The sequence below is a fragment of the Leptopilina heterotoma genome, unplaced genomic scaffold, assembly GCF_015476425.1.
Source record: "Leptopilina heterotoma isolate Lh14 unplaced genomic scaffold, ASM1547642v1 Lhet_198, whole genome shotgun sequence".
NCBI lineage: Eukaryota > Metazoa > Arthropoda > Insecta > Hymenoptera > Figitidae > Leptopilina > Leptopilina heterotoma.
Window position 1 is genome coordinate 179,954 of NW_025110914.1, and position 12,171 is coordinate 192,124.

At 21.3% G+C, this 12,171-nt stretch overlaps 2 protein-coding genes across 2 annotated transcripts; both read right to left on the reverse strand.

Annotated features, from left to right (window-relative positions):
* Positions 1-864: 864 nt before the first annotated feature.
* LOC122501051 (beta-1,3-galactosyltransferase 2-like) lies at positions 865-5,016 on the reverse strand. Its single transcript, XM_043610282.1, has 2 exons — positions 4,810-5,016; positions 865-1,742 (listed from the first exon to the last, which is right to left on the reverse strand). The coding sequence occupies exon 2, from the start codon at positions 1,675-1,677 to the stop codon at positions 865-867; it is 813 nt and encodes a 270-aa protein (XP_043466217.1). The 5' UTR covers positions 1,678-1,742; positions 4,810-5,016.
* A 2,231-nt stretch (positions 5,017-7,247) lies between these two features.
* Positions 7,248-12,042, reverse strand: LOC122501022 (beta-1,3-galactosyltransferase 5-like). The gene is made up of 2 exons (XM_043610236.1): positions 11,692-12,042; positions 7,248-8,594 (listed from the first exon to the last, which is right to left on the reverse strand). The coding sequence occupies exons 1-2, from the start codon at positions 11,858-11,860 to the stop codon at positions 7,651-7,653; spliced, it is 1,113 nt and encodes a 370-aa protein (XP_043466171.1). The 5' UTR covers positions 11,861-12,042; the 3' UTR covers positions 7,248-7,650.
* Between the last annotated feature and the right edge of the window lie 129 nt (positions 12,043-12,171).

A 12,171-nucleotide genomic window follows, 5' to 3' on the forward strand; every position in this document is an offset into this window, starting at 1 on the left:
ACCTTTGTTTTTGTATTTTTTTTTAATTTTCAAAATAACAGAATTGCTGCAGGTCAAAATAATTAGAGAAGTTAGAGAATTTAATAAAAAATAAAGTAAAAATATCAAATTTCTAGAAAAACTACAAAAATTCGTATTTTTTGTGTCCTTTGAAAGTAGTGAATTGTCTTTAATTTTTTTTTATCTTAAAAACTTATAAAAAGCAAGTTTTCAATTTTTCTAAAAATATTGAATTTTTCTATTTAAATATTGAATTTTCAAAAACTTTCTGAAAATTATTAAAAATAATAACTGATTTTGAAAAAAATGTTAAAAATTCTAGAAGAAAATTGAAATTATTTCAAGAGTATAACAATTTTTAGAAATAATTAAATTTGAAGAGGTTTCAAACTAAAATTTTAAAAAATTTTGAATCTTGATCAACTTTAATTAAAAATTCTGAAAAAAATTCTAAAAAAGAAATATTTCTTAGAAATTCTAGTTAAAATTTTTTTGAAATTAGTTGAAATTTTGAATTTACGTTAATAAATTAAGAAACTTTCGAATAATCGAAATTTCCTAATATTGAATTGAAAAGAATTGAATTTTAGTCAAATTTTAAGAACTTTCTCAAAATTATTAAAAAGAATTATTTTCAACAATAATTGTTTTCAATGATTTTTAGAGAAGAATTTTAGTTAAATATTCTAGAAAATATTTGAGTTTTGAAGGAAAAATGTTAAAGAATATAACAAAAATTATTCGAAAATAACTGAATTTTTTCAAAAACTTAGAGTTTAAGTAATTATAAAATAAGTGAAAATTTTTTTTAAAAAATCTAGAAATCATGAAAATAGAAAATAAAATTTCGTAACAGTTCTGAATCTAGAGACAGTTTTTGCTGAATGGCTCACTTTTTGTCCGAATTCGACACTTTGTTTGTCGACAATAATCAGAATAGTGTTTAAATTGCATTTGAATTTGATTGTCGTCATTACTTGGACCAATGGCGAATTCACACTGAACTCCTTGTTTGCCCAATTCAATGCAGCACTTCAAATATTCATATTCAAATGTAAACATTGAACTTAAATCAACCAATTCGACGTTAGTCTCCTCCCTCAAGATTCCAGTCACGAAAATATCGTCAAGTGAGAAAAAAGTCGAATGCGGTTTCAATTGATTCATTAATTTCAGTGCAACATTATAACTTGTCAAGTACAACCAACCAGAGACGAATTGAGGATAATTATCGGTAATGTTTGTTTTCTCTAAAATATCATTAGTACCTTTTTTCGAACTCATTACTTTTCCAGCTATTGAATTATTAATATTTGTTTTTTTCAGATTATTCAAGACTTCATACAAATTTATGACAATGTCATCGTCCATTTTCATGATATAGGGAATATTGTGACAATTTTCAACAATCCATTTTAAACCCATGACGTGCTTATAAGTCAAATGATGATAAGTTTCGAAAAAATTCCCTTGGAGAATGTCTTGAAAATCACGAGCTTCATTTTCCACGTCATCTTCAATGTGATTCAATTTAATTTGCGAGAAGGCTTTAAATTTGCCGAGTAAAAATACTCTTTGAATTCCAAGTTTATCGAGTTCCTGAGAGTTGTAGGCACGACGAAGGGAATATCTAGTTTCGTAATCACCTGCGTAGGAAATTACGATCCAAATCAACATTGAGGCATTGCATTTTGGGAAAATGTTGTACGTGAAGTTTTTAATATCCAATAGTGTGCTGGTGTCTGCAAAGAAAAGAGATTTAAATTACAAGGTTTGGAAATTTACTTAACTTTATCTTTTTGATTATTAATTTTAAAACAATAATTAAGGAAAAAATTAGTTAATTGTACAAAAACATTTATTATCACATTATTTTTAATCTTTACGAATAAAATCAGTCTTATACCAAATTTTTTATTTGCGGCTGAAAAAATCAAAATTTTGATAACAAATCGTGATTTAAAAATATAAATTCTCAAGGTTTTACTTTTTTTTTTAAAATACTTTAAATTTTGTTAAATCATGTGATTAATCGAGATTATAAACAATCTGTTCTTTTATTTCTAAGGAAGCTTTGAATTTTGTTTAAAAGTATTGTAATTGAGAAATAGAAATGGTGCAAATTATTTCCTTTTTTTTTTAAAAAAAAAGAAAAAAACAGAATTTTGTATAAAAAATGTGATTTAAAAATAAGAATATTAAGTATGCAAATATTTTTTTTTCTTTTTCTAAAACAAAATGATAATTTTGTGAATAAAATTGTGATTGATAAACAGAAATAATGGAAAATGGGTAAATTTTCTATTCCTATATAATTGCTGACAATTCTCTACTTTTGTTTAGAAGTAAAGAAAAAAAATCTGCATAATTTCGATTTGTCAAACAAAACTTTTATTTATTTTTAGAAAAATTGAAAAAAAATTTGCATGATCTTGAACTGTCAATTGAACCGCCGGATCGTAGAAGGGCATATAGCCCATTTGAATTACATTGGCTATATGCCCTTCTACGATCCGGCGGTTCAATTATTCTTTTTATACATTATTACAAGATTATAATTTTTTTTTGGAAAAAAGAAAAAAAAATTGCATAATTTCTCGTTCTCAATAACAATTTTTTAACAATATTCAGTTTTCATTAAAAATAAAGAAAAAAGTTTGATGATTTTCTATTTTATGACAGGGTTGCCACAAGTCAGGAAAAAGTCAGGGATTTTTATTAAAAGTACTGGATAAAATTAAATCTTTAGAATTTATAAGAAAATTCTGAATTTTTGTGTAATTATTTTTAATATCTACTAATTTAATAAAATTTTCCAAAAGAATTCTATTATTTAAACAAAATTTTAATAAATTTAACAGGAATTCAATTACTTACCAGTTACCAATTTTTTATAAATTTCTTCGCACCAATTCAATTATTTTTAATTTTTCAATTCAGAGAATTGAAAAAATTAGTTCTAAGAAATTCAATTATTTCAAAAAATTTAAATAAAATTATTTTAAAAGTTCTATTATTTTAAAAAATTTTGACAAAATTCTTTACAAGATATAGTTAATAAAATTTTCCTATACAATTCAATTATTTTCAATGCAATTCTTCTTAAGAATTCAATTATTTTCATAGATAATACATTTTTTTTATGGGAATTCAATTATTAAAAAAAAATTGAATAAAATTCTTCGCTAGAAATCAATTATTTTCATAAATAATAATATTTTTCTCCGGAATTGAATTATTTAAAAAAATTTTGAAAAAATGCTTTATAAATTTGAAAAATTATAATAAAATTAGTCATATAATTATTTTTGTAAAATACAATATTCTTCCTAGGAATACAATTATTGGAAAAATCTTTGTAAAAATTTTCGAAACAATTCAATTATTTTCGTAAAAAATAAAAATTCTCTTCGAAGCAATTTAATTACTTAAGAAATTTTAATAAAATTCTTTTCAAAAATAAACATTTTCACAGGAATTCAATTATTAAAAAGAAAATTTTTTTTTAATTATTTGTCAGATTTCAAGTATTTTCAAGTTTTTAATGGAATTTAATTAAAATTATTTTTAAAAAGTTTTAAAAAATTCTGAAAAATGCAACTATTTAAAAAAAAATTGAATAAAATTCTTCACAAGAAATTAATTATTTTCATAAATAATAATATTTTTCTCCGGAATTCAATTATTTTCACAAATAAAATTCTTCACAGTAATTTAATTCTTTAAAAAAATTTTTAATCAAATTCGTTGCAAGAATTCAATTATTTTCATAAATAACAAAACTTATCGCAGAATTTCAATTATTTTTTATACAATTTTAAATAAAATGATAGAAAATTGAATTTATTTTTACAATCTTTTTTTAAATTTGTCGAAAGAATTCAATTGTTATTAAAAATTTTGATAAAATTCTTCATAAAAATTCAATTTTCAGAAACATGCAATTATTGAATAAAATATTAATTTTTGTATTTAAATAATTGAATTCTCGTGGAATTTTTAAATAAAAAATTGATTTAAAAATGAATTTCAGTTGGAATTTTAGAATATATTTGAAATATAATTGCTATTAAAATCATTATAGCGTGAATTTTTAGAAATAATTAAATTTTGAAAAGGGTTAAAATTAAAATCTTTGAAAATTTGAATTTATAGTTACAATATTCTTATGATAAGAAATAATGAATTTATCACTCTGGCATCTTAAATTTATTATATGTCATTGAATTTAAGAATCTTAATTCCTATAGAAAAATAATAATGATGAAATATTTATTTAAAAAAGAAGTTATTGATGTTCTTCAAGGTCAAGGAAAAAGTGAAAATTTTGTCTGGAAATAAGGGAAAAGTTTTGATAAAAAATAGAAACTATGCAAAAAAAATACTAAAAATATTAAAGCCAAAAAATATGATTAACAAATCAAAATTATGAAAATTTTTTTACTTTTATTTTATAAAAATCTTTTAAAATTTTCAATTTCATACTCAATTAAAAATTGTGATTGACAAATCGAAAAACTATATAATTTCCATTTGTCAAAGTGTTTTTGAAACAGAAGCAAAAAAACTAACTTCAAACTGAGGATAGAATGAATGAATGAAAGACAGAATTATCAAATTATTATAATTAATATTATAGTTAATTAATTATAGTAAAATAGTTAATTTATATAGTTAACATTAATTTATTTTTTCCCTTTTTATTATAAGCATTGAGAAAAATATTTTACTTTTATAATTTACTGTGGAATTTGGTTGATGGGCATCATTCGATTTAGGAAAATTGAGTGGATTTCTAAATACACTCACAAGAATTATCAGAAGAACTCCACAACACGTGGTACTAAGAAGCGTGATAATTAAAGATTTTGTATTCACTTCGTTTCGATACTTATATTTCCACATTTTCAGATGAGTGAAATGGAAAAATTCAACTCAAGTCTAAAAGTAAATTACAAACTTGTTGTCATTGAAATTTATCATTTGTTTTAGTCCTTGTTTAATAATTGTTTGATAAAATTTGTTTTCCATATTTTGTATTTCTTAAATATAAATAAATAATAATAATCAGCCATTCAGCTGTTTGATTAATTTTTTTTTTTTTAATAGTGATTCATTCTAAAACAGATTTTTAAAAAAGATTCAAAAACATCAATAGTTTTATTTTAAATAAATATTTCATCATTATTATTTTTCTACGGCAAATTAAGATTTTAAAAAATTTCAAATTCGAACCTTTCCGAAAATTTCAAATTTCATAAAAAATTCAATTAAACTTTATAAAAAAAATTATTTCTATACAGAATTTTTAGTTAAAAGTATGAAAAATTCCGATTTTCAAAGATTTTAATTTGAAACCTTTTCAAAATACATAATTATTTCTAATAATTCATGCAACAATGATTAAATTATTCAATTATTATTTCAAATTCCAACTGAAATTCATTTTTAAATCAATTTTTTATTTGAAAATTCCACGAGAATTCAATTTTTTAAATATATGTAAAAGTAAATAGTTTATTGAATAATTGAATGTTTCTTAAAATTGAATTCTTATAAAGAATTTTATTATTTATGAAAATAATGGAATTATCGGGAAGAAATTTATAAAAAATTTGTAAATAATGAAATTCCTGGGAAATTTTTATTATGTATGAAAATAATGGAATTATCGGGAAGAAATTTATAAAAAATTTGTAAATAATGAAATTCCTGGGAAATTTTTATTATTTATGAAAATAATTAAATGTTTGTGCAGAATTTTATTAAATTCTTTTTAAATAATTGAATGTTAAAGAAGAATTTTATTATTTATAAAGATAATTGACATTTCGACGAGAATTTTTAAAAAATTTTGAACATAATTCAATTCATTCGACGAATTTTAATAACAATTTCAAGAATATTTACATTTTTCGAGGAATTTGATTAAAAATTAAAATTGTATAAAAAATAATTTAAATTATGCGAAAAAGTTTATTATTTATTAAAATAATTGAATAATTGCGTAAAACTTTATATAAAAATTTTTAAATAATTGATTTTTTTCGAAAAAATTTGTGCCAATTTTTTTTTCAATAATTGAATTTCTGTTAAATTTTTATTATTTATTAAAGGAATTGAATTATTGCGTAGAATTTTATAAACAAAATTTTAAATAATTGATTTTTTTTGAAAAAAAGTATGCCAATTTCTTTTTAAATAATTGAATTCCTGTGAAATTTTTATTATTTATGAAAATAATTGAATTATTTTAGAAAATTTTATTAAAACAGTAAATATATTAAAAATCATTGAATTGAGGAAAATTTTTCGAAGTAATTGGAATTTTGACAAGAATTTTATTAAAATTTTTGCAAATAATTGAATTTCTGCAATGAATATTATTATTTATGAAAATAATTGAAATTTCGCCAAGAATTTTATCAAAACTCCTGAAAATAATTTAATTTCTGGGGAAGAATTTTAATATTTTTATCAAAATAATTGAATTCTTTCGAAGAATTTTAACTTCTCCAAAATTCAATTTTATTATTTATGAACATATAATTGAATTCTTTTAACGAATTTTAATAAAATTTTTAAGAATAATTACATTTTTCGAGGAATTTGATGAAAATTGCATTAAAAATAATTGAAATTCTGCAATGAGTAAAAAATATATGTAAATAATTGAATTCCTGTGAAATTTTTATTATTTATGAAAATAATTAATTGTTTGCGTTGAATTTTATTACGTTTTCTTTTAAATGATTGAATTCTTTTGGAAAATTTTATTAATTTTTTTGAAAAATAATTGAATTTTGGAGAAAGAATTTTATTATTTATAAAGATAATTGAAAGAAAGTAATTAAATGTTGGCGTAGAATTTTATCAAATTTTTTTTTAAATGATTGAATTCTTTTGGGAAATTTTATTAAAACAGTAGATATTGAAAATAATTGAATTTCGAATATTTTTTGACAATAATTGAAATTTTGACAATAATTATATTATTTATGAAAATAATTAAATTTTGGAGAAGAATTTTATTATTTATAAAGATAATTGAAATTTTGACGAGAATTTTTTTGAATTTTTAAACATAATTGAATTTCTGCGAAGAATTTTATTACTTTTGAAAATAATTAAATTTCTTTAATCATTTGTAACTTCTCCAAAATTCAAATAAAATTCTCTAACTCTTCACTGACTTCCTTGACCCTGTATTATATAAAACAGAAAAATATTTTTAAAAAGACCAATAATTTTTTATTGTAAATAAAATTTATTTCGTTATTTTTGTAAAAAATGGTAACAAAACAGGTATAAAACACCTCTTTAAATTTTTATAATGCAATACATAATTAAATGGCAAGCATTAGGTAACTATTCCGATATAGAAAAAAAAACATTTTTTCTTTCTTTGTTTCTAAACACATTAACATTTAATAATAGAATCTATTAATATATCTGTAATTAATTTTCCTAATGTAGAAAAAATTACTTTTTTGAATACACAAAAATGTATTCTTTGTTAAATGTTAAAATAATTCCTATATCAACAAATAATCTATTCAACGAAGTAATAAAGCATATATAAACATTTCTATTTTTAAACAAACGATAAATTGTAAATAAAATAAAACAATATATTATAATAAGAATAAATTAAAAAATATTTATAGGACGGATTTGGGCACTGCCTTCTCCTAGATTTTTCTCTTTATAGGCAAGAACACATGACTTTTTAATTGACTTCTGTTTGCACTTCGATTGACAAACTTTGCTAAATTCTTGAAAACGAATTTGCAATTCCGCATCACCGCCATTTGGACCAACGGCAAATTCACATTTAAATCCTCTTCTTCCATTTTTAATGCAACATTTCAAAAAACCAAAATCAGTGGTAAATATATTTCGCATATCGATCAATTCAATGTCAGTCTCTTCTCTCAACAATCCTGTGACAAAAACGTCGTCAATCCAGAAATATTTCGATGAAAATTGCAAATTTTCTATTAATTTCACAACCACCGGATAACTTGTTACGTACAGCCAACCAGAGATGAATTTTGGATAAAATTCTGGTTCAAATTCCTCTTGGGTGACGTACCATTTATTAGCTGGCTCTCGTTTTGGTTTCATATTATCAAGAACATATCCTGCTATTGAATTATTGATATTCTTCTCTTTCATCACATTTAGAATTTCATATAAATTAATAACAATGTCATCGTCCATTTTCATAATATAGGAAATTTCGTCACAACTCTCGACAATCCATTTTAATCCCATTAAATGTTTATAGGTCAAATTTCTGTAAGCCTCGAAAAAATTGCCTTGCAGTATGTCTTGAAATTTTCTTGATTCATCTTCAATTGCGGCTTGTGATATTTGTGATTTTCTCTCTGAATTTTGGTCTAATTTACCAAGTAGAAAAATTCTTTGAATTCCTAATTGTTCGAGTTCTTGGGTGTTATAGGCACGACGAAGGGCGCTTCTTTCGGAAATATCGCCCGCATAGGAGGTGACAATCCAAATTAAATTGACGACTTTACATTTCGGTGAAATTACGTAGGTAAAGTTTCTGAGATCCAAAAGTCCTTTGGAAACTATAAAGATTTAAAAAAAATGGGTTTTATTAGTTATAATGTTACATAGAAGACATGAGAGTCAAGTATTCAGAAGCTGATAAATCCGTTTTTCAAATAGATAGGGAGAATAGAAATTTAATATTTTACAAGCCTCGGATAGAGAATGATTTTTTGGACATTTTTAACTATTTTCAAAAAAGAAAGAAAAATAATTTCAGTTAAAAATTAACTATTAACTATTACAGGGCTGCTATAAAAATTTAATTTTGCTTTTACCTGACTTTTCGCTGATTTTAAGGCAAAATTTTGACTTTTTCCCTGAACCTAAAAAATATTCCGATATTCACTCAAAAAATTATTAGATATACTCGAAAAAATGTTCTATTACAATTTTATTTACGAATTTCTTTAAACGTAAAATTATTCAAAAACACCAATAACTTCATTTGTAAATAAATATTTAATATTATTTTTCCATGGGAACTAAGATTTTCAAAATTTCTAATTCAAACCTTTTGAAATTTAATAACATTTGACTCGGAGTGATCGCTTTCTTTATGCGTTTTATAAAAATTAAATATAATCGAGTGATAAAATCATTATTTTTATAATTTATAAGAATATTGTTACTGTAACATCTTAAAAATTATTTTCATTATTTAAATTCAATTATTTTCTAAAAATTTTTAATTTTTAATAATTTTTGAGAAAGTTCTTCTTTGAGAATTGTTAAATCCATTTGTTTACAATTCAATTTTACGTAAAATTTCAATTATTCGAAAATTCTTCAAAATAAATATATATACATTAGATTAAAAGTACATATTATGAAAAATTCAGATTTTCAAAAATTATTTTTAAAGATTGTAATTCTTAGTAACTTCTCCAAAATTCAATTATTATCTAAAACTTTCACTAAAATTAATTTTTAAATCAATTTTTATTAGAAAATTCTACTAGAATTCAATTATGTAAAACATACATTTTTCGAGGAATTCAATTAAAATTGTATTAAAAATAATTGAAATTCTGCAATGAGTTTTATTATTTATGAAAACAATTAAATTATTGCGAAGTATTTTATAAAAAAAATTTTCAAACAATTGGTTTCATTCGAAAAAATGTATGCAAATTCTATTTTTAATAATTGAATTACTGTGAAATTTTCATAATTTTAGAAAATAATTGAATATTTGTGTAAAACTTTGTTAAAATTGTTTTTAAATAATTGAATTCTTTTGGAAAATTTTATTAAAATGATAGATACCTATACAAAGTATTGAATTAAGAAAAATTTTTGAAATGAATATTGAATTTATTAAAATTTTTGACATAAATTGAATTCTTGTGATGAATTATGTTATTTATGAAAATAATTGAATTTTACAATGAATTTTATAAAAATTCCTGAATAGAATTGAATTTTGTTGACGAATTTTTCTATTTATTTATAAAGATAATTGAAATGTTGACAATTTTTTTTCAGATTTTTTGAAAAATATTGAATTTCTGCGAAGAATTTTATTAATTTTGAAAATAATTGAATTCTTGTGATGAATATTGTTATTTATGAAAGTAATTGAATTTTATAAAAATTCGTGAATAGAATTTAATTTTGTCGAAGAATTTTGCTATTTATTTATAAAGATAATTAAATTGAAATGTTGGCGTAAATTAAATAATTGTTAATTTTTGGAAAACAATTTTTTTTGTGTAATTTCTATTTTTAAATCCGAATTTTTAATGAAAATATCATTTTTTTTAGAAATTAATGAAAAAAATTTACATATAATATCTATTTTACACCACAATTTTTCTTTTATCAAAATCGCAGGTATTTTTAGTAATGAAGGATTTTTTTTTTATAAATTCAATCACAATTTTTAATTGAAAATAAAACTGTGAAGATTAAATGATTTTTATTGCAAGGAAAAAATTTTCATAACATTGATTTGTCAATCATATTATTTGGTTACCAAATTTTTAAGTTAAGGGAAAAAAATTAGTGTAGTCTCTGTTTTGAATATTTGGTTTTTTGTTAAAAATTTTAATTGAGAAAGAGAAATTATGCAAATTTTTTTCATTATTTTTCTATAAAAAAAATAAAAGCTTCGTTAAAAAATTTCGTTTGAAAAATCGAAATTGTACATTTTCTTTTATTATTATAAATATTATATTATAAATATTTAATAATTACAATGTTTATTATGCTATGTTTGTACTGACATTAGTCTGACTTTATTCATAAAGATTAAAAGTACTATGATAATAAATGTTTTTGTACAATTAACTAATTTTTCTTTAATTATTTTTTCAAATTAAATAATAAAAATAAATGAGAACATAAATTGTATAGTTTTAATTAATGATCAATTGTATTCTTTCAATAATTTACTTAGAATGTGCACGCTCGCGTATCTAATGCTATAGTTCTAGAAAATAAATGAATATTGGAATAATTACAGTAAAAATTAATAGAAATAAATAAATTTCAAATTAATTTTTTTGAAAATTAAAATTTTTTGTAACTTTTATTAAAAATTTCTTTTCAATAATTATTTACAATCATTTTTATTTAAATAATATTAAAATTTTTATTTTAAAACAATTAGCAAGACATTTTTCAATAAATTTATGTTTTTTAAAAAATGTTCTTACAATTTTTAAAAGTATAACTTAAAGAAAAATGTTTAAAAAAATACCAAAAGCTTATATGAAAATAATAGAATTTTATAAAAACTTTGAATTTAAGTTATTGTTGGCCAAATGAAAAATTTTAAAAATATTTTGGAAATCAGGGAAAAGTCAGAAAATAATAAATTTTTGTGACAATTTTGAATAAAATAAACGACGGATCGCACAAATCGACCTGTTACTGTAGAATAAATGAAAATATTAAAATAATTTATTATAATAAAGAATTTTCAGTTTAAAAACTTTTTGACGTAACCAAAATGGCATAATTTTGTTTTTTTTTGTTAATGGTTATGTAAGAAATGTCATCAGAAAATTTGGATTTATCAGGTTTTGAAAACTTGCTCCTATATTATTCGAAATTGAATTTTATTGTTTTATTTGATTAGTGTCGTAATTTTTATAAAGAAAAAAATATTACCTTCTTTTCTCGAGACATTTCTGTGAAATGGTTTTGGTTCCTTAAAACTTGTACGATTTCCTAGGATATTTAATAATAATACAAAAATTCCACAGCTGATGAATAGAACAGGTACTCCATATTTAACATTCATTGTTTCATGTTGTTTCATTATATTTACATATCGCATACTTTTATCTTAACCAGAATAATGAATAAATCTCTGACTTGATCCTTTAAAACTGAAAAATTACATTTTAACTTTTAAAATAATTTTCCATTTGCCCATTTATGGGCGTTTTCACTTTCATTCTCATGCGATTGTTATGATCAGGTGACGTTTACTGTCTTTTGACAAATGACAGGTTAAAAACAACACCCACACATTAAATGCCTGATTGGTTGTTTTATTTCATTTTCAAATTTCCCGCCGTCCAGTCGGTTAAACTCTTCTTGTCGTTTCCCTCATTTCCTGCGCGAGATAAAAATTTCTTGCTTTCA